Here is a 21751-nt window from a genome sequence, read left to right as displayed (position 1 = left end):
ATTAGAGCTTTGTGGCTGTGAAAACTTGACAAAAGGAGAGCATAGAGAAGAGTAGATAGGAGGAGCCCATTTGCATGAGAAATTGAACATGGATTAGCCACATACATTCCAAATCCTTGCCCCACATTCAAGTCACAATGCTGCATCTAGCCCTTCTTTCCACCTCTTGGCGACTTTCGTTCATTGTTGGTGACTTGTTGCCCATGTCTACCCAAAAGCCCATGCTCTCCCCCTTCTCACATGTCTACCCCAATCCCATATTCTCCCCCTTCTCAAATGTCTACCCAAAAGCCCATGTTCTCGCCATTCTAACCTTAAAGTTCTGTCCAAAGGCATTCATAGCACATTTTATATTTCTTTAATGCTATAAACCCACGTCAAAATTCAAACTCTTGGAATTTTTCCTAGGTGGCATCTATCTCTTGGCATTAATAGGCCATAAATGCACCACTCTTCCCAATTACACCTCCTTTGGCTAATTGTTTAGCAAATTCTCAATGTCTTTTTGGCCTTATTTTAATTTTTGTTGACCCGTGGTTAAGCATGTTTCTTCATACTTTTTGAGCGCAGGTTATATAAATAGTTTCTTAAAGGTGCACCCCCCAAGCTTGGCATGATTGATGCCACCTTCAAGTTACCAAACCTTGAAAGTGGGCCTAAACTCATCTTGGATGAAAACATGGTAGCTTGCTCGTTGGGAAGGTGCATGAAAACTCATATTCATTCAGGGAAAATAGAAAGGGCTCGCTTTGGTTCTGAGATATTAGTGGAGGAGGAACTTATGAAGGCACTCCAAAACATAGGCTTTCCCGGTGGAACTTTCTGGCTAGAAAATGCTCCCATTTTGTCATCTCTAAATGTTCTCATTGTAGAAAACACTAACCACAAATTGCTTTCATCTATCGTGTGAAGTGCAATTTTCAATAGAGGAAAGGAGATGATGGGGCAAGAGATATCATGTCCATTTCATAAGAGGGAGAGTTTGAAGCTACATGCAAAGAGGTACCTGATTGTGTGAGAAGTGGAGGGTCGTCACAACGGATGAGGCATTGCCATACTCATAGAAAATCTGTGCGTGTTGGGCAATAATAAAGGCCTCTGAGAGAAGGATACATAGGCTAGAGACTTGCCATGGTTGGTGACATCTTCAAGCTTGCAAATGGGTCCACGTTTTCATCAACAACGAGGAACACATTATCATTAATGCTAGTGTGTCCCCTGCATAAACTTATCTTGAATAAAAACATGGTATCTCACTTATTCGTGCATGAAAACTCATATTACTTGAGCAAAAATACAAACTCATGCATGGCGGTGGATTCGACCTCGTATGTGTGCACTATCACTATCGAAAGGTATATTGGGAATTTTTGAAATTTGAGGGGTATTTTGAGAATTTCCACAAATTAGAGGGGTATTTTGGTAATTTTCCCATTAAAGGCTGCGAAGATGCCGACCAACCATGAGTAGTTGCAACTTGCTAGAAGCCGTGAGAGAATTGTGAACAGTGACGGTGAGGATCAATTTGGATCTGCTTTGGTGGCCGCTGGTAGCCAGGGGAGGTTTGCCTTTGCGAGTCACGAGACTTTTAAAAGGGGCGAAGGAGCGGAGCTGATTCTAAATTCCATCTCGATCCACTTCTCTCAGTGATTACTGTGTCCAAGTTCGGCAAGGCTGCCTCTGCTCTACTCAGTTACTGTTACTCTGCGCTCCCTTCTGTACAGAGGTTCGTCTCGTTTTCTCTGCATAGAGTGTATGGCTGTCTGTATTTGGGAGCTCCTGACCGGTCGCCCTGTGCATAGGCGAGAAGCCGGGGATTGACGTCGTGAGCTCGAATCCTGAGTGGTCAATATCTGAGTATGTCTTGTAGGGTTGTGTGTGAACGTCGTGAGCTCGAACCCTGACTAGACCATACGTGTTCATTATACATGAGTGTGATGCATTTGCCTGGTTTAATTAAATACAAAATAGGCCTTCCTATCGCTCCTTGCCACATTTTTGTTTATTGAGAGATGAGATAACCCTATTCTCTGTTGGTTGCAGCTGCCACTCCCAGACTCCAGTTTGCAAGCTGGCTCCCAGCGCGCCAGCACCGGTGGCCCTCGAGGAGCAGAACCGACATGTGGCGGTTTCCTTCTACGAGGCATTGGCGGCCGGCGATGCCAGAAGAGTGCATAGCTTATTAGCGTCGAACGATTTGGAGTGGTCGTTCCATGGGCCCGCGTGTGACCAGCATCTTATGCAATTCCTCACTGGTGCGGTTAGCCAGTTGTCCTTCGTTTTCACACCTGTGCGCGTCCGGCCTTTTAGCCACAACGTCTTTGTGGAAGGCCAAGGTAAAGCAGGGAGCCCTCATGAGAGCAAGTTTTGGGTGCATGTGTGGACCATGAAGCATGGCAAAATTGTCCAACTCAGAGAGTACCTCAATACCTCCCTCACCGTCTTGAAACCGTCTTCATACCATCCCTTGTGGCAAAGCCAACTTGGCAATACCCTCACCAAATCAAGTCCTGCCCTCATTCTAGCCATGTAAATCTCTCCCTTCATTCACACCATTTTCGACAAACAAAAACGCCCTTACAAAACGACCCTGCAGTAGCCAAAATGCAGACTTGTGTTTGTCTTATACATCCAAGCTGCTTAATTTAAGTTTTGCCAAGCTTTGTAAGAATATCCAAAAGACTACTAGACAATCACCCCCAAGGGATTCACCTTCCAAAAATACCTATAACACTTGTGCCCAAGATGTGTTTATGAAATCTCTCTCTACACACACTTCACCATGAATCAAATTACCCCTAATTCTTCACAAACCTACAATTTAATTCAAATTTCTATCTTTCAACCCCTCTTTTGCATGTAATTTGTAACTCTTCGAGTCAACTCACGTGCTACACTTACAAATTTTGAAGTGGACCCCTTAAGATAATCGCAAATATTTTTAACTCACAATACTCTTCCTTCTAGCGTTCTCATTTCTTCGTTTTGTGAATCCCTACGCTATAGGTTCAAACCCAGATTTTCCTCCTTAAGGAAACAATGGCATCAAGGGCCGAAAAATAGGCCCACTCATATTTACATGAAGCATGATGTCAACACCTCATTTTATGTGTACGTAAGTGTTTCTGAATGTGGACCGTGGTGTCGTACTAGTCACATGTGTTTGGTGGTGCCTTTACTGATCCCAATGATACCACTCAAACATCTAGTCATGAATACAATAAGTAAGAGGGAGAGAGCTTATTGTTTTGATACACCATCCTTGTTCACATCACTTTCATGAACAACCGGTTATAAAGACAACAATATACTCAAGGAGGCCGATTTCTATTGTAAGGGTAAGCCCAACTTGTGCCACCATGTGGGGAAGCCCTGCCCTCTAGTCACCTATGAAGGACAAATGATGAGATGGTCCAAGAGCAAGAGGGTACAACCTCTCTAGCCAATAATTGTAAAGCACAAAACCTATATTAGAGGCCACTTTCAAAATGAAGCATTGCACTTTGAGTCCTATCACTGTCTCTATACTCTCTCTCTCTCTCTCTCTCTCTCTCTCTCTCTCTATGCTCTTGCTGTTGACATAACCTAACCCTAGTCACCTTCTCTCTAACCCTAACCCTAACACCATGGTTAAGCTAAGGCTCCACCCTCCATAGCTTAACACTAACCATTGGTGATTAGGGAGTACACTTTCACATCCACTAACCCATCGGTTCATACCTAGGCCTAATCAATTTGCTCTCATAATAATCCCTCTCCCTAATCACTAGCATTGCTAATTAAGCATGGGCACGTTCTTGGCAATACCAATGAGCCACTACCCTTCTTAATTAGTAAGCTTTTTTATTAGTGGTGTTTTAATAATTGTAGCTATTGTGTGTGTGCAGTTTGTTGTATTTGCATATCAATAATTAATTAAGCACGGCTTAGGACTTTTTATTAGTGCGTTCTATCCTCCAATAAAGCTCAACTTTTAGCTAAATTAGATGCATGATCATTCATTGTTGCATTCTCCATCTCAATTGAGTGTTAGGGCTAATGAGAAGATCTATGAACTAGCTTCAATCAGAGCCCTTAATTGTTGGATTTGGGGCAGATTAGAGGCCCTAATCTCAGTGCTAATTTTAGGTGTGTGGAGTGTTCCTTGCTTGTGTGAGTCCTATCTAATTCAAGATCATTACCTTTTATTAGGCATCTCACAATCCACAAGTGCTTGTGGTCAAAGCACTCTTAATAGGGTGTTGCCCTTTGGAAAGGTAGAAGGCTCAACTTGCTAAATTATAATTGAGCAACATGGGCGAATGCCAAAGGTTATCAATTTGTCTTGATAAGAGATGGTGAGATCCGTACAGGGGGAGTGTCTTGCATACTGCTCGTCAACATACAAATGACATTTTTTATCAACAACAAGCTACTCGGTGCACTAAGTAGCTGAGCGTGAACCAGAGTTTCCCTCCACAACATCTTCCAATATCCAACCTTTGGCCACTGCAAAACCCCCCTATGCTTGCCAGTGTTGCCACTCGTCGCTGCCAGTTGTCGGCCAAAGCCTCAAGTCCTCCATTTGCGCAGATCCTCTTCGCCACTAGTTTCATTCTCTGCCTGAGCGTCAGGTGGCGCCATCAAGTGCTTCCTTTGGCTTGTACTATTGAGCTACTTCCATGATTATCTACTTTGTGTCATCGAGCTTCCCGCGGAAACTGTTGCTCCAAAGTCCCTACCACTCAAAGGGCTCTTTCCCACCAAGTAGCATTTTCTTGAGAGTTCAAAGAGTCAGTTCACACATGATTATGCGCACATCTTCACTTAAGAGTGCCTTCACATCATGAGAGGCACATATTTGCCTTTTTGAACAACCTTGCACATATCCCAATGAATGCCTTAAAACTAAATGGCAAAATAAATCATGTATGAAATGTAAGTTTACATCTATGCTTCCACATGTATGCCCACCTTTGTGAGAGGACTAGACACTGCCGCCACCATAACGGTAAGACCTTCCTCATGGGCCATTTTCATATGCAATTGTGACTTATATGCCATGCATATCAAGGAATCAATCTGCTATTATTCAGCACTCATGATTAGCAAAAGAATGCCACCAAAGGGAGAATCAATAAATAAAACAAAAGGAATGAATGTGTGCTACATTAGGACATTGGCCATGAGGCCACATCCTTGGAATTTTGGACCAATGAAAGACAACATCAATCTACTAATACTCATCACTCATGATTAGCAAAAGAACGCCACCAAAGGGAGAATCAACAAATAAAACAAAAGGAATGAATGTGTGCTACATTACGACAATGGCCATGAAGGCCGCATCCTTGGAATTTCGAACCAATGAAGAACAACATCAACATGAAGATGAAGATGATGAATGAAAACATGAAGATGAAAAAATCAAATAAAGTAAATGACATGAATAAGACAACAACAAACAAAGACATCAAGACAAATTTTGGAGGGGATACACATGATTACCCCTTCAAACAAATTGAATGAAGGAAATTTCTTGTACTTCGTAGGACTGTTAGTAAACCTACTAAGTCTCACTTGTGAACCATAGTAATGAATCCAATCAAGAACCGCTATAATGTATCCTCAAAAATTGAACCATGGTGATGAATCAAATTGAATTACCATGATGCATCAAGTAGATGAATCTTGTTGGGCCTTGGAGTACACCATGACATGAACATATGAACCCAAAAAGACATGAAGTCTTTGTAAAACCCCAAGTAATTTGGCTTAAGGGGTTGACTGTAAGGGTAAGCTCAACTTGTGGCACCATGTGGGAAATCCCTCTAGCCACCTAGGAAGGAAAAATGATGAGATGGTCCAATAGCAAGAGGGCGCAATTCTCTAGCCAATGATTGTAAAGCACCAAGCCTATATCAGAGGCTACTTTCTAATGAAGCATTGCACTTTGAGTCCTATCATTGTATCTATACTCTCTCTCTCTCTCTCTCTCTCTCTCTCTCTCTCTCTCTCTATATATATATATATATATATATATATATATATATATATATATATATATATATATATCTGTGTGTGTGTGTGTGCGCTCTTGCTCTTGTCATAACACCTAACCCTAACCCTTATATATATATATATATATATATATATATATATATATATATATATATATATATATATATATATATCTGTGTGTGTGTGTGTGCGCTCTTGCTCTTGTCATAACACCTAACCCTAACCCTAACACCATGGTTAAGCTAAGGCTTCACGCTCCATAGCCCAACGCTAACCATTGGCAATTAGGGAGGACGTTTCCTCATCCACTAACCCATCATCTACATTTTTAATGATAACCAGTGAGGCGGTCCGGGGCGGGCAACAAGAAGAGCAACCTCTAGACACCCTTCAAGGCTCCCGTGCTACTCAATGGGGCTGGGGCACAACACAACACAAACCAAAACAACAAACCCATAGCCAAATCCCAACTACACAAGGGGCACCACCTAGTTTAAGAGCGAACTAGGACGCAAAAGAGGAGAATCGTTAGAGCAACCCACAAACAAGCAAGGAATTTACACTAACCCTAACACCAATGGAACACTCTCACACACTAAAACACGCGAGAGAGAGAGAGAGAGAGAGAGAGAGAGAGAGAGAGAGAGAGAGAGAGAGAGAGAGATAGTGCTCGGGCTGCTTTGAAACGTATCGGCAATGATCAAGCAAACACAACTATATATTTAAGAAAGAGAGAGAAAGGGGGAGGGGGTGCTTGTTGCATTAATACCTTCTTACAAATCTGTCATGACAAATCAAAGTGAAATTAGTATTTGTTCAACATAGCTTGCGTAAATTTCACCACAACACATCACAAGAAAAGCCACCCCAATCACTGTCTTAAAGCCAGGGGAGTCCTCTCCACCCTGTCGTCCTCTTATAGTATGTGGGATTTATGGCTAGATTGATGACAACACCAAAGACAAGCTATCAAGAACTTAACAAAAAACACCTCTAACCATGGTTGGGTTAGATTTTCAGCAATTTATCTAATTTCTTTTGCTTGGAATTATCAAGAAGTTGGTGGGGAAAGAGAGAGGAGAGAAATGGAGGTGATAGGACTTTTCATAGTGGGTTAGTGTTAGTAGAGTTAGTATTAATTTACAAATGGAATTGGATATTTACAATGGGAGTATCCATGTAGGATACAAATAAGGAAGAAAAAACTCTTAAGAGGTAAGAAAAGGTGGATTTCTTACAAGGTTGATGCTCCAAGTGTCTTGAGTAGGGCCAATTTTGACGCTTGTTGACGGTCCACTAGCTTTGACGGTACATTTTTTCTCCACTCTTGACCTTCCTTGAGAGACAAGGTAATTGAAGCTGAGTAATCAACCACCATGATGCTGTCTTTTAAGAGAAGAGGCTGAATTTTGTGATTTTTTTATAGATATGGGTAATTTAGAGGAGGAAAAATGAGACTAGGTGGTCAATTTTGGAATGGAATTGTGTGTGGGAGGTATGAGTTCACCATGGTTTCTCTTATTCTTCAAGGTTGAGGAGAAGGTGAGTAGGGTGCAGAGAGGAGTGGTGAGAGAGGTGGGGATGATGAGTGGAGAAGTGTGTGTGAAAGAGGAAAATGATAAAGTGGAAGAGAGAGTGTGGCTGCATAGCATGGGAAAACTGGGGTCCACTAATAAAATCATAGCTCACAGCTCGTAGCTCAAAAAAAAATGAAAAAATTTGAGGCAAAAGGTTAACCCACGAACTACAACTTTTGTTTGTATCACCTTTTGAAATTCGGAGAGCAAGTGAACTTTAAAAATTCAGCAAAACCGACCGTTTTTTTCCACTGCACAAGGTCCTTGTGGGGTCCTTCTTTGGATGATTCTTTTGAATACCTCCAAGAGTGATCCCTCCATAGTGCATGTATGCATGCCACCTACCCTTGACCTTATTTGGTAGGTCTATAATTGAAGATATTGTTGAGATCATGATATAAGTGAATAGTACAACTAAGAAAATCAAATATTGAGGGGTCTAAAAAATATGTACATGTCAAATATAAATAATATAAGTGGAAAAAATATAAAGGGGTCAAAAGAAATCTCTCTCATTATGAGGCTACCATAAAAAGATAAATATTTTTGGTGTTCTAATTTTTTTGAAAAAAAACAAAATAGATGTAGGAAGGGAAAAATCACAATAGTGAAAAAAATATACACATAAATAAAACTAGTTTTTTTGGATTTTTGTTGGGGTGGAGTTACACCAAATATAAGAGAAGCTTACATGAAAATATTCTATATGGAATAAAGAGTATGAAAAATGGTAAGAAAAATTGTGGTAATGGTGAGGCAATGTACAGAGCATAAATAACACACACCTAGGTAGAAATATTTTAATAAATACCAAAATAATTATGAAAAAATATTTTATTTAGGCCCTATATACAAAGAAATATTTACATACGCATGGGCCATAATATACTTATATTTTTTTTTTAATTATTATTTTTGGCTCAACTAGCCCAATGCCTAGCTAATTGAGGGTTTTTTATTTCAGTAAGGAGATATGGGAAAAGTCCCCTAACTCACACGCACCTATATACAGTGAAAAGGTGAGGGTAACCACAGTGTTTGAGTGATTTGATAGGGTGAGATAACTCACTATGGCAATTACAGAGAGCCGAAAAACGGCTATCACCAGCATGATACTTTGTTTGTTGGGCACTACTTTCTTCTTCATGATTGATGAGACTTGCAATGTCCTCTCCTTCAAGTATGGCCAAGTTGTACACATTTTTCTTGATTCTTATATCTTACGCTTCTTGATCTTGGCTCCAAAGTTATTCTCTAAGATTTCTTGATGTTTGGAATGTTGAGAAGCAATCATTTATGAACAAAAACCAACAGTAGGTAGATTATGCTTGTGGCTGCTCCATATACACCTCTTCTTGCAAGTCACCATGCAAGAATGCACTCTTCACATGCGTCTGATGCAAAAGCCAACCTTTTGATGAAGCCATTGCAATAATGGTATGGACAATATCCATTTTAACAATGGTGTCATGCCACCTTGGGCATGTTGTGAAAATCATATGTTTGATTGCATATCTGTAGTTTTTTGAGCTTAGGATTACCAATTGTATTCAATATTGCCATTGATTTTCTCAATTTTACGCCAAATGATGTATCAAATAAGATTCTGGCCAGATTTGTAATTAAAATGATGCATGTTATTGAGTCAATGCGGTACACTGTATGGTATGTACGCCACATGCAGCTGGGAATGATAAGCTAGAAGTAATTTACACAATGCCAAATGGAAGGGGTTTGATTTTGACACATTGAGCCAAATGTCTTTGGGCTCCAATCAAATTGAAAATGAGCTTGATATGACAAGAATAGCTCCATTTTTGTGATTTTTATAAATTCTGAGAAATCTTGGGGGAGTTTTAGATCGATGCAATGAATAATGATTTTGGTGGTTTGTGGATTGAAACTATAGCTTGGATTGTGAGTGATGAGTTTGGGAAATGTAACCAGAAAAGTGTATCGTGCTCTATACTATGGGTGCTCCTTAGTGCAATATGCATGAAATGCCACTCCAACAGAAAGAAAACACAACATAGCAATGGAACTCGACAAACTCATTAACCAATATACACTATGGTTGGCAACACACTCAGCTTCAAGCCCACAACTCATAGGTACAATGGGGTGGTGGAGGCTCCAAAGTGCACGGAGAGCATAGATATGAAATTCTGGACACAAGACACTAGACTCAATATGCTCAACCATAGAAAGTATATGATGCTTATAAAGACTAGAACCAACTACACACATGTCATAATCACTAATATCTAATTCTCCTAAATGATTTTCTCATGTTAAAATGATCATTTAATATGGGGAAGTACCAGAGGAGAAAAAGCTAGAGTATAAGTAAGGCTAGCAAACTGGTCACATAGGGGGCCCACAGTAGGGATCCAAAGGGGTACCATTTGCAGAAGAGCAATGTGCAATGAATGGGCTCCAAAGACCTTAGGGTTCAGCCCATTAAGACTTTCAAACAGTTAAGTTCCAAAATTTCAAAGTGTAAGTCCAATGGTCAAATGTTAATGGAATTGGATGCTTTGTGTGTGTACAAAAGTCCAAACAGCTAGAGGACAGATTAGAGGGCGAGCTGGGAAGATGACAAAGCTTGTGAAGTGACTGCACACACACACACACACACACACACACATTATATAACTAAGCTTACCCTTTCCACAAAGTAAACAGGACACATGTCAGGCATGCAAAGAAACCCCCAATTCTTGCCTGAATTCTATTGGATGGACAAAGAGGTGGACCAATGAGGATTGAGCTAGTGTAAATTCAATTTCTTATTTTAGAAATTCTTGATAAAAGAACCAATGAGAATTAATCTCCCAAAAAGAGTATTGGACAGTCAAAAGGTCCAATGAGAAATAAGCAGCCCACAAATTTGCTTAATTCCTATTGGCGAGAAGACTAAAAGGTCCAATAACAATCTAGATAATTAAATTAATTATCTGAGCTTTTACAAAAGAGGAAAGGGGTGGACACTTGTCACAAGGCTCTTGATTGGGCCTCTCAAATACTATTGGCTAATCTTTTCACCGGCCAATAGGAAGCCAGCATGACTAAAAAGCTTGCTCAAATGCTATTGGCTAAGCTTTTCAAGGGCCGATAGGAAGCCAGCATGAGTAAATTGCAAGAGGGGTCGACCAAGATAAGAGAGGGGGATGATTTGTAAAGGCATAATTCCACACACACTCACACAAGTTCACAACTCATGTGTAGAGCAAGAAAGTCATCTCCTTCTCCAAGCTTTAATGGAAAGCTCATCTTCTTCTCCAAGATTTGAGAATGGAGGCCTACACCAACAACTCTTGGATATGGAATGCAAATCCAACCAAGAGCCAAGCTTCAAGAACCAAGATCCATGCTTCTCTCCTCTATTATCTAATTACTAAGTTAAGCTAAGCTACAAGAGTAATTAAGTGAGAAAATAATTCTTTCTCGTAAGAATACTCCTTCTTCCTCTAAATCTACTCTCATACCCCGCTAGCTCTCACCATCTTCGAAGGTGTGTGAGGTCTTGGATTTGAGACCAATGAGGAATTGATGTTAGGTGTTATCAAGTGTAAGTTTGGTGCATGAAGCTTCCATCTTCATAGCACCAACGAGTTTTTACCAAGGAACACAAAGAATTGTATTGTACAAAGTCTCTCTTAATGGGAGAAGCTATAATACAAATGCCTAATGGAGCGGGGACCAGTCCATGTAAATCCGGTCCTCAATAGTTGTCAAGTGTTCTATTTCTCTGCCTCTTTCAAGTATTGTTATGCAAAACTAATTAGGTGTTATTTTAATGTTGCTAACTCCAACCAAGCACTCTTTTATGCTCATTAGGAACTTGGTCTTAATGAAATGCTAACTATGTTAAGTTATTTTCCTCCATTTACAAGCTTTATAGACCATTAAATGTTACATTGGTATCAGAGCTATTGATTTCTCTTTTCTTGCTCAAGAAGAGAGGCCCTCAAGCTTGCTACAAATGGTTGGTATTATTAATTGCATGAGGGTAAGTAAAATACGGATTTATTATCCTTGAGGTGCGCCTGCTTCGTGCAGTTAACGAGGTATCACCGTCGAGAGCTATGGTCTTAATAATGGAGTCCCAAGGGGCTTGCCTACGGCTTAACCATTATTGAGCTATTTGAATCCTGAAAGGAACCGGTGCCGACTGGGCTATGATAAACCCTCTCTTCTATTCCTTGCAAAATTAATGATATTCCGAGCCACGGGTATAGATGCTTGAGTGCTTATCTTTGAAATTTAAGAGGAGTAGAAACTAGGGCTCGAAGTGCCAAAGTACAAGTAAAAATTTACACCTAAAACTTAGTTAGAATGGGTGACAATAGTAGAGAGAGTGAAATTAATGTTGATGGCTTTGATTTTGCTAATGGTCAAGCTACTAATGATGCCCCTATGCTTGTGGACTATCTTGTTACTAGGCTTCAACACATGGGCAACCCATCCCTCCAAGGTGAAGTACAACAACAATTACGCATCCATGGGATTCTTCAATCTCCTCACCTAGAAGAGGGAGTGCCTATGAAAGCTTCTAGTGAGATTTCTAAAAGAGGACTCTCTACGGTGAGAGAAGAGGAGAACCCATACGAAGGACCCAGAAGCTTACAAGTTGACGGGGCAACTCCCTCACCAAGGAGATCCCAAATCTCAACGGTAGATCCCCCACCAAAAGAACGAGAAAGAAGTGAATCTCCCACCACCTCGGTGGAGATGGCACCACGAAGACCACGAGCAAAACGCTCTCCAACACCCCCTAAACGAAGAAGACCATCGGATAGTCCTTCTCACCGTAATTCAAAGAAGAAAGAAAGGAAGTATGAGAAGAAAAAGGCAAGAAAGAGGTCACCCTCTTCTCCATCTTCATCACCCTCCTCCTCTTTTGAAGGAAGTGATGGTGCAGCCCCCAAAGAATTCAAAAGGAGAGTCCATAGGAAATCCTATGCCACTTGGAAGAGGTCGTCCAAGCTCAAACAGTTCAAGGAGGGAGGAAAGAGTATCCCTTTTCTTACCTACGATGGCACCTTTGGTGCTACGGAAAAAGTCTTGGCCTTTATTCAACAATTTGATGCGGCATTCAGAGATGAGGGCTTCACGGAGTCCTCTAAGATACATCATATATCCATGCATCTCCAAAAGTCTGCCAGGCAATGGTGGTCTAGCCTACGAGAAAACGGTGAAGCTCCACAAACATGGAAAGCTTTAAGAGCTTCCATTATGAAGCAGTTTTTGGCTAGCAATGCCAAAGACAAAGTGCTCATCGAATGGCGAAGCTTGAAGCTCTCTCCCTACAAATATATTCACAACTACGTAGACAAGTTTTGGGATTTACATCTCAAAGCCACTGTCTACAAAAAGATAGATTTTGGAGAGCAAAAACAACAATTTTGTGCGGGATATGGCGGAGTATGTCATCTCCCAAAGGCCTCGCACTATTTCAGCGGTCATACACCATACTATGGTGGCTTCACAAATCTACTTCCAACAAGGGGCTAAGAAAAATCTTAAGCCCATGGAAAAAAAAGAACGTAATGAGCCTAAGGGAAAGGACCATGTCCAAAAGTTTCCCAAGGGCAACTTCAAAAACAACAAAGCTAAGGAGAAGGGAGTCTACAAAGGCAAAAATAGACTCTCTCCTGAAGAGCTAGAGCGTTATCGCAAGGATAACCGTTGTTTCAAATGTGGGGAGCAGGGGCATGCTTATTGTGCTTGCCCACAAAAGAACACACGCAATGAACCTCCTAGAGCTTCCATAATTGAAGTTTGAGAAGAAGATGCTCATCGCAAAGGATCTCCTCTATGCCATGCTTGGGGAAAGGTAAGAGAACGTGATGCTTTCATTGTCTTCGACAATGGCTCTACTCACAATTTCATATCCACGGAGTTGGCCACTAAGCTAGGAATCCAAGCCTTTTAGATGGGAAATACCCTACCAGCCCATGGTGCTTTCAAGGGAGAAGAAGTCCCAGTTACTCCCTTACTTGGGAAATTGAGGCTTCATGTCCAAAGTTATGTGGACAAAGAGGATTTCTTCATCTCTCCCCTTAAGCATGAGGATGTAATCCTAGGGGCACCATGGTTTGATTGCATGGCGGCCAAAATCAAGTTTCCTAAAAGGCAAATTTACTTTAAGTACAAGGACAAAGACATGTACATATATGCTAACGAGTCAGGTAACACAATACCTCTTGTACATAAGCAAGCTTTTGATAAGTCAATAAAGAGCTCTATTTCCGTGTACATGATATTTGTAAAAGACTCTCAAAATGAACCTAATGTTTTGTCAATAAAAAATAAAGGGAATAAAAAGAATTAGGGTTATCTAATTTCCTTAATGAATTCCAAGATTTTTTATTGACGACGTCCCTAATGAATTGCCTCCCAAACGAGGGGATGATGACCATGCAGTTGAGCTTCTTCCCACCGCCTAATAAACCTTCTTATCGAGTTTCTCAAGCTCAACAAGAGGAAATTATGTGGCAAGTGCATGAGTTGGTTGAGAAAGGAATGGTTAGGCCTAGTTCATCTCCATTTTGTTGACCAGTTTTAGTAGTGCAAAAGACATATCGTATGTGTGTCGACTATAGAGCACTAAATAGGATCACTATCAAAAATACGTTTCCCATTCCGCGGGTAGAAGACCTATTTGATAAGCTACAAGGATCGACCTACTTCAGTAGGATTGACCAAAAAAGTGGCTATCACCAAATAAGGATTGTTGATCAAGACATTGTAAAGACCGCATTTCGCACTACGTTTGGTCTCTACAAATTCATTGTCATGCCTTTTGGCTTGACTAATGCACGAGCTACATTCAACCGCATGATGGAGATGCTCTTCAGGCCTCACTGCAGTTACACTGGAGTGTTCTTTGATGATATAATCATCTCCTCCAATTCCTTGGACGAACACAAACAGCACCTCGAGGTAATTTTTCAAGTTTTGCGAGAGAATAAGCTTTACATAAATCAAAAGAAAAGTGATTTTTTCTTACAAGAGATATCTCTAAAGATGGCATCCAAATGGATCCATCAAAGTTAGAAGTAATAAAAGCATGGCCTAACCCAAAGAATCTGCATAAATTAAGAATCTTTATAGGTATGTGTGCATACTATAGATGCTTCATAGAAAAATTCTCACTCATAGGAGGACCATTGCATGACCTAACAAAAAAGAACGTTAAGTATGCATGGACTACCAAGGGGAACACTGCTTTTGAAAAGCTTAAAGAGAAGATTAACTCTCAACCTGTGCTTACACTACCGAATCTCTCAAATCCATTTGAGGTCCAATACGACGCTTGTGGTGATTGCCTTGGAGCCGTGCTGCTCCAAGAAGGGGGCGCCATAGTATATGAAAGTCAAAGGCTCGACCCAGTTGAGCAAGCTCTAGGCATATATGAAAAGGAACTCCCTGCAATTCTACATGCCTTAGACACCTAGAAGCACTACTTATTGGGGACTCCTTTCATTCTGCGGACGGATCACCAAAGCCTCAAGTACTTCATGACGTAGACCAAGCTCTCCGACAAACAAATGAGGTGGGAAAATTTCCTTTTGAAATTTCATTTTCATATTGCTCACATTGTAGGCGAGCATAATCAAGTAGCTGATGCACTCTCAAGACGACCGAGAGTGAATGCGGTTTCCATAGCAACTCACAATGATCTATCTTCTATGATAGATGAGTACGCTATCGATTCCGATTTTAAAGATGTGATGTCAGCCCTTGCACTAGGGAAGAAAGAGGAACCATTTACCCTACAAGATGGTTATCTTCTCTATGGTAATAGGCTATGCGTTACTAACTCACTACGTGAGAAATTAATGTATAAATCTCATGCTCCTCCATATGCGGGGCATAGGGGGATTCAAGCTACCCTAAGAGGAATAGAAATATACTTCTATTGGCCTACCATGAAAGCGAACATACAAGAGTATGTTTCAAAATGTGTGGTTTGCCAAAAGACAAAGTTTGATAGAGGGAAGCAACCTAGTTTGCTTCAACCTTTGCCAATCCGTAATTCACCCTGGGAGAGCATATCCATGGATTTTATCTTTGAATTTTCTAAGTCTATCCATGGGAATACGGGAATATGGGCAATAGTAGACAGGTTCAGCGAACAAGCGCATTTCATACCTGTCAAAAAGACTATTAAGGCCTATCAAATGGCAACCCTCTTTATATCACAATCTTTAAGTACCACGGCTTGCCAATGTCAATAGTGTTGGATAGAGATCCTAGAATGACCAGAAATTTTTGGAAGGGTCCCTTTGAGAATTTAAGTATAAGGCTAAATTTCTCTTCGGCCTATCACCCACAAACGGATGTTCAAAGTGAGATAACTAACCTAACAATTCTTGATCTACTAAAAGCTTATGTCACTGAAGTAGATCAAAGATCCCAATGGGAGAAGTACTTACCTTTAGTGGAGTATGCTTACAATAACACAGTACATACATCCACGGGAAAAGCACCTTTTGAGGTAATTGGGGAAAGATCAAAAAGTTCCCTGCTACTTAAGGTACATGGGAAGATCATCACTGCATATGAATATAGCCGCGACCTACAAGAATCTTTCCAAAAGATTAAAGATGCTATATCCATCTCACAAAAAAGGCAAAAGGCTGCTGCTAACAAGCACAGAAGATCCCTGACCTTTAAAGAAAATGATTGGGTCTTGCTTAAATTTCCCAAGGCTCGATTAAGGCACAAAACGGGCAAGAATCCTACGGGACACCAAAAATACTATGCTAAACTAGCAAAAAGGTACTATGGCCCCTTTCAGATTCTTAAGCCAATCAATGAGACGGCTTATCAGCTCAAGTTTCCCAACCACTAGCTCATACACAATGATTTCCATGTGAGCCTGTTAAAGCCTTACCAAGGAGAGCCATCCCAAGAAGTAACCATACTAAACCCACCGGAGATTGAAGGCCAAGAAGAGGTACTGCAGCCAGAGTCCATTCTCCAACATGAAGACAAGGTATTGAGAGGTGGTAATATTATCCGACGATATCTTATTAAGTTTAAGAATTATCCTTTTGAAGATTCTAGATGGATGCAAGGCATACAATTAAAGGATAACCTAAACCTTGTCAATGCTTACAATGATTCCCTAGAGTAAGCAAATGTAAATATGTTTTAAATGATCAATGTTTTTGTCTTATAAGGCTCTCTTTTGTTCTTTATTATGCACAAATGTTAATAAGTATGCATGATTAGGATCAAGTTTGCGGAGACGACGTCTCCTAAACACCAAGTAGAGCTTGTCACTCTACTATGGAAGATTGATAGGACTAATGCGTAGACATGCTTGCGGCAGCTTCGTCTCTCAAGCGCCAAATGGATTATTCATCCATTGTGGAATGGTGTCGTACGGTAAAATAGGGATCCTCTACCCGCTAAGCAAAGGACTAATGACTATGATTTATCATCTCTACCTCATAGTCCAGGACGACTATGATTTCAAGAGAGAGGTAATGTCATAATAACTAATATCTAATTCTCCTAAATGATTTTTTCATGTTAAACTGACCATTTAATATGGGAAATTACTAGGGGAGAAAAAGCTAGATTATTAGTAAGGCTAGCTAACTGGTCACATAAGGGGCCCACAGTAGGGATCCAAAGGGGTACCATCTGCAGAAGAGCAATGTGCAATGTGCAATGAATGGGCTCCAAAGACCTTAGGGTTCAACCCATTAAGACTTCCAAAAGGTTAAGTTCCAAAATTTCAAAGTGTAAGTCCAATGGCCAAATGTTAATGGAATTGGATGCTTTGTGTGTGTACAAAAGTCCAAACAGGTAGAGGACAGATTAGAGGGCCAGCTGGGAAGATGACAAAGCTTGTGGAGTGACTGGACACACACACACACACACACACACTATACACCTAATATTACCCTTTCCACAAAGTAAACATGACACATGTCAGGAATGCCAAGAAACCCCCAATTCTTGCATGAATCCTATTGGATGGACAAAGAGGTGGACCAATGAGGATTGAGCTAGTGTAAATTCAATTTCTTATTTTAGAAATTCTTGATAAAAGAACCAATGAGATTTAATCTCCCAAAAAGAGTATTGGACAGTCAAAAGGTCCAATGAGAAACAGGTAGCCCACAAATTTGCTTAATTCCTATTGGCCAGAAGACTAAAAGGTCCAATAACAATTTAGATAATTAAATTAAATATATGAGCTTTTACAAAAGAGGAAAAGGGTGGACACATGTCACAAGTCTCTTGACTGGGCCTCTCAAATACTATTGGCTAATCTTTTCACCAGCCAATAGGAAGCCAGCATGAGTAAAAAGCTTGCTCAAATTCTATTGGCTAAGCTTTTCAAGGGCCAATAGGAAGCCAGCATGAGTAAATTGCAAAAGGGGTCGACCAAGATGAGAGGGGGGGATGATTTGTAAAGGCATAATTCCACACACACTCACACAACTCATGTGTAGAGCAAGAAAGTCATCTCCTTCTCCAAGCTTTAATGGAAAGCTCATCTTCTTCTCCAAGATTTGAGAATGGAGACCTACACCAACAACTTTTGGATATGGAATGCAAATCCAACCAAGAGCCAAGCTTCAAGAACCAAGATCCATGCTTCTCTCCTCTATTATTTAATTACTAAGTTAAGCTAAGCTACAAGAGTAATTAAGTGAGGAAATACTTCTTTCTCATAAGAATACTCCTTCTTCCTCTAAATCTACTCTCATACCCCGCTAGCTGTCACCATCTTCGAAGGTGTGTGAGGTCTTGGATCTGAGACCAACGAGGAATTGATGTGATGTGTTATCACGTGTAAGTTTGGTGCATGAAGCTTCCATCTTCATAGCACCAATGAGTTTTTACCAAGGAACACAAAGAATTGTATTGTACAAAGTCTCTCTTAATGGGAGAAGCTATAATACAAATGCCTAATGGAGGGGAGACCGGTCCATGTAAATCCGGTCCTCAATAGTTGTCAAGTGTTCTATTTCTCTACCTCTTTCAAGTATTGTTATGCCAACCTAATTAGGTGTTATGTTAATGTTGCTATCTCCAACCAAGAACTCTTTTATGCTCATTAGGAACTTGCTCTTAATAAAATGTTCACTATGTTAGGTTATTTTCCTCTATTTACAAGCTTTATAGACCATTAAATGTTACACACATATGTACAATAATAAAGATCTACCAATGGGTAGAAAAATATCCTATTCCAACTACATCTATCTCCAAACTGTGGTGGCGGTGACCTAGCCACGATGTCCACTAGACCACCACCTACATGTATTACTGCCACATGTCACTACCCAGGCAAGAGTTTGTCTAGTGTAAATTCTAGACCAGATGTAACTAATTGCCTGTCCTATGCATGTGATGTAATGGAAATGGCCTTTGATCTTTGAGAGTATTGAAATTTTAAATTAAAGAAAGCACTTTTGTGAGAATATTTTGCGATCATAGAGGGTGAACTTAGTTGATGGTAGCAACATAAACATAGTACTTAGTTAACTTGGCATGAACCATACTTTTTCAAGAGAGAGAGTTTAGAGAATATGACAATAGTTGAGGATTGGATTTATGTAGAGCCGGTCCCCCTCCAACAAGCATTTTTATTATAGATTCTCCCATTAAGAAAGACTTGGTACAATACAATCTTTGTGTTCCTTGTGACCTAGGTGACACAATGAATATGGAAAGCTTCATGCATCACGAGCATAACATAAACTTTGTAGAAAGAATTAATTATCCCAAGCCTCAATTCCAAGGACTCAAACACCTTCGAAGGTGGAGAGAGCTAGAGAGGAATGAGGGTAGGGAAGAGGAAGAAGAAACATTCCATAGGAGAAAGAATTAGTTCCTTACTTATCATCACTCTTCATGCTAGCATACATAATAGCATATTAATGAAGATGGAGAAGATGGCAAGCTTCATCATTGAAGCCTGGCTCTTGGTTTGATTTACATTCTGGTGTAGGCTCTCAACTTCTCTACTAGCTTGGAGAAGGAGATGGAGCTCTTGCACTTTGTACTTCACACAATGAGAGTGTATGTGAGTGTGTGTGGGAGAGTATACCCCCAAGCTAGCCCCATTCTTGCTTTGGTTGACCCCCCCTTGTAGCTCAAGCTTGAAGCTCATTGTACCCCTTCAAGACTGGCCAATCACATGCAGGATGCATTACAAGCAACAAGGGTGGTCTTGGGACAAGTGTCCCCCTTTCCTCTTTGAGAGAGAGGATTTCAAGGAGTCGAAACTCGTATCTAGACTTGCCTTGGGGTGGTAGTCTTGTATTGTGCTTTACTTTTTTCTATGAAATGTTAAAAGACAAACTTCCATGAGCTTCAAAAGCTGTGACAATGTACTAATGGAATTAGGAGCTTCTTTATAGCCCGTAAACATGATAGACTTGGATGCTTTATTAAGATTGGTCACATAGTTTTTAGGCTAGTAGGTTTATGAACTTGCATTAGCTTAGGTTCTTAATTGACTTCTTGTGTTTCATGCATAAAACTAAAATTTCAAGTGGTTTAATCTTCACGATAGTTTAGGTGTTCTTTTTCTTTATGTTGTTTGGTTTTTGGTTACAATTGATACATCTTTTAGAAGCAAAAATTCACTTTGCATGGCTGTTCATTGTACTTCATGTTTTATTCATACTTGTTGACCTTTGATATTCATTACTTGTTTTATGTTTTGCAGCTCAACATTCCTCCATGGACGTGCTATCACCCATGTCTTCGTGCTTTGCTTCAACGGCACATAAGGACGTGTGCCAAATTAAGAGGGAGGGAATGCTATCAGTGGATAACACATACAACATCTATTATGCATCAAGCAAGTATGTGCTATGGATGTGCACAATATTTCCTATCCACATTGTATAAGGTCTTGGGCTCATTGGGAGTTCCAAATTTATATGCTAGCTAGAGGGCTCAAACTTAATCCCATAGTAGGAAGGCTTGTGGTGCATTTCTTTATAAGAAAGCCTTTTATGCAAAGAGGCTTTATTCTTGAGTAGTCATTCTTGAGTATCCATTCTTGAGAGCTCTCTCTTGAGTGTTCACTTTATGGATGGCCTAGCCTTGAGCTTAATACCAATGCTTAGAAGGCTAGTGCTAATCCATTGTAATTAATGGCATTTCTTAATCTAATCTCTAATTTCTTCATTAGTCTTAATTTTTCTATATTCCATTATGTCATGAAGTAGTTTCACCTCCTCATTATTTTAGATTTGAGTTTATGTGATGACTTCTTGCTTATTGACCACTTTTATCCTTCTATGAGCACTCAATTTGTGATATTTAACATCTCTAATTAAGTTGATTAAGTTGGTTCTTAATCTTGTGATTAGTGTATGTGCCCTATTATTTGCTCGTGTGTGGATGGGTTTAATAAAACTCAAGCACCATTCACCTTGTGTGTGTAACTTTCGATTAAGTACCGTGATTGGCATATGGAGATTGGAAAGACCAACACCAATGCAATTAGTGTGTGCTTGTGGAGAGTGTGCTTTGAGATTCTAGTCTATGGCAAGTTGCACTTTGGTGAGCTTAATGTGTGTAGGTGATGTTTGATTGAGGATTATGGTGTGATTAGAGTTAGTGATTCATGGCTAATCTCTATTGCATTGGAAGAGCATTCTCTTGAATCCTCTCATTCGATACATCCAATGATGCTCATGCTTCCATGCCCTAGCCGGGTTGTCGATCCTAGGATTGATATTTTTATTGGTCTTGGGTTGATTAGGTGATACTACAATCGCCCCCAATAGCCCCACATAGGGAGGAGCATGGGATTCATATATGACTTTCTCACAAAGGGACTAGGTAACACATAGCCTATTGTCGTGGAGAAGATAACCATCTTGCATAGAAGATAGATCATTGTGAGCTGCTATAGACACCGCATTAACTTTTGGTCGTCATGATAGTGCATCAACCACTTGATTGTGCTTACTAGCAATGTGAGAAATATGGAAATTTAATTGCAAAAGAAAATTTTCCCACCTCATTTGTTTGTCGGAAATCTTGGTTTGCATCATGAAGTACTTAGGACTTTGCATCATGAAGTACTTAGGCCATGCTTTTATTACCTCTAATTTTGATGGATCCATACAAAAAATCTTGAGAAATAATATGACCTAAGTATTGAATCTCTTGAAGGA

General features: G+C 40.1%; 1 protein-coding gene across 1 annotated transcript; it reads left to right on the top strand.

Moving 5' to 3' along the window:
• Positions 1 to 1592: 1592 nt before the first annotated feature.
• LOC147423838 (uncharacterized) lies at positions 1593 to 2848 on the top strand (the record flags this gene model as incomplete). Its single annotated transcript, XM_086501516.1, has 2 exons — positions 1593 to 1726; positions 2044 to 2848. Coding segments are annotated over 2 exons (624 nt in total), but the record flags the coding sequence as incomplete, so codon positions are not given.
• Positions 2849 to 21751: the final 18903 nt, after the last annotated feature.

The sequence above is a fragment of the Adiantum capillus-veneris genome, chromosome 26 (assembly GCF_014529385.1).
Source record: "Adiantum capillus-veneris isolate H3 chromosome 26, ASM1452938v2, whole genome shotgun sequence".
Lineage (NCBI taxonomy): Eukaryota > Viridiplantae > Streptophyta > Polypodiopsida > Polypodiales > Pteridaceae > Adiantum > Adiantum capillus-veneris.
The sequence above is the reverse complement of the archived record's forward strand: the minus strand, read 5'-3'. Positions and strand labels throughout refer to the sequence as shown.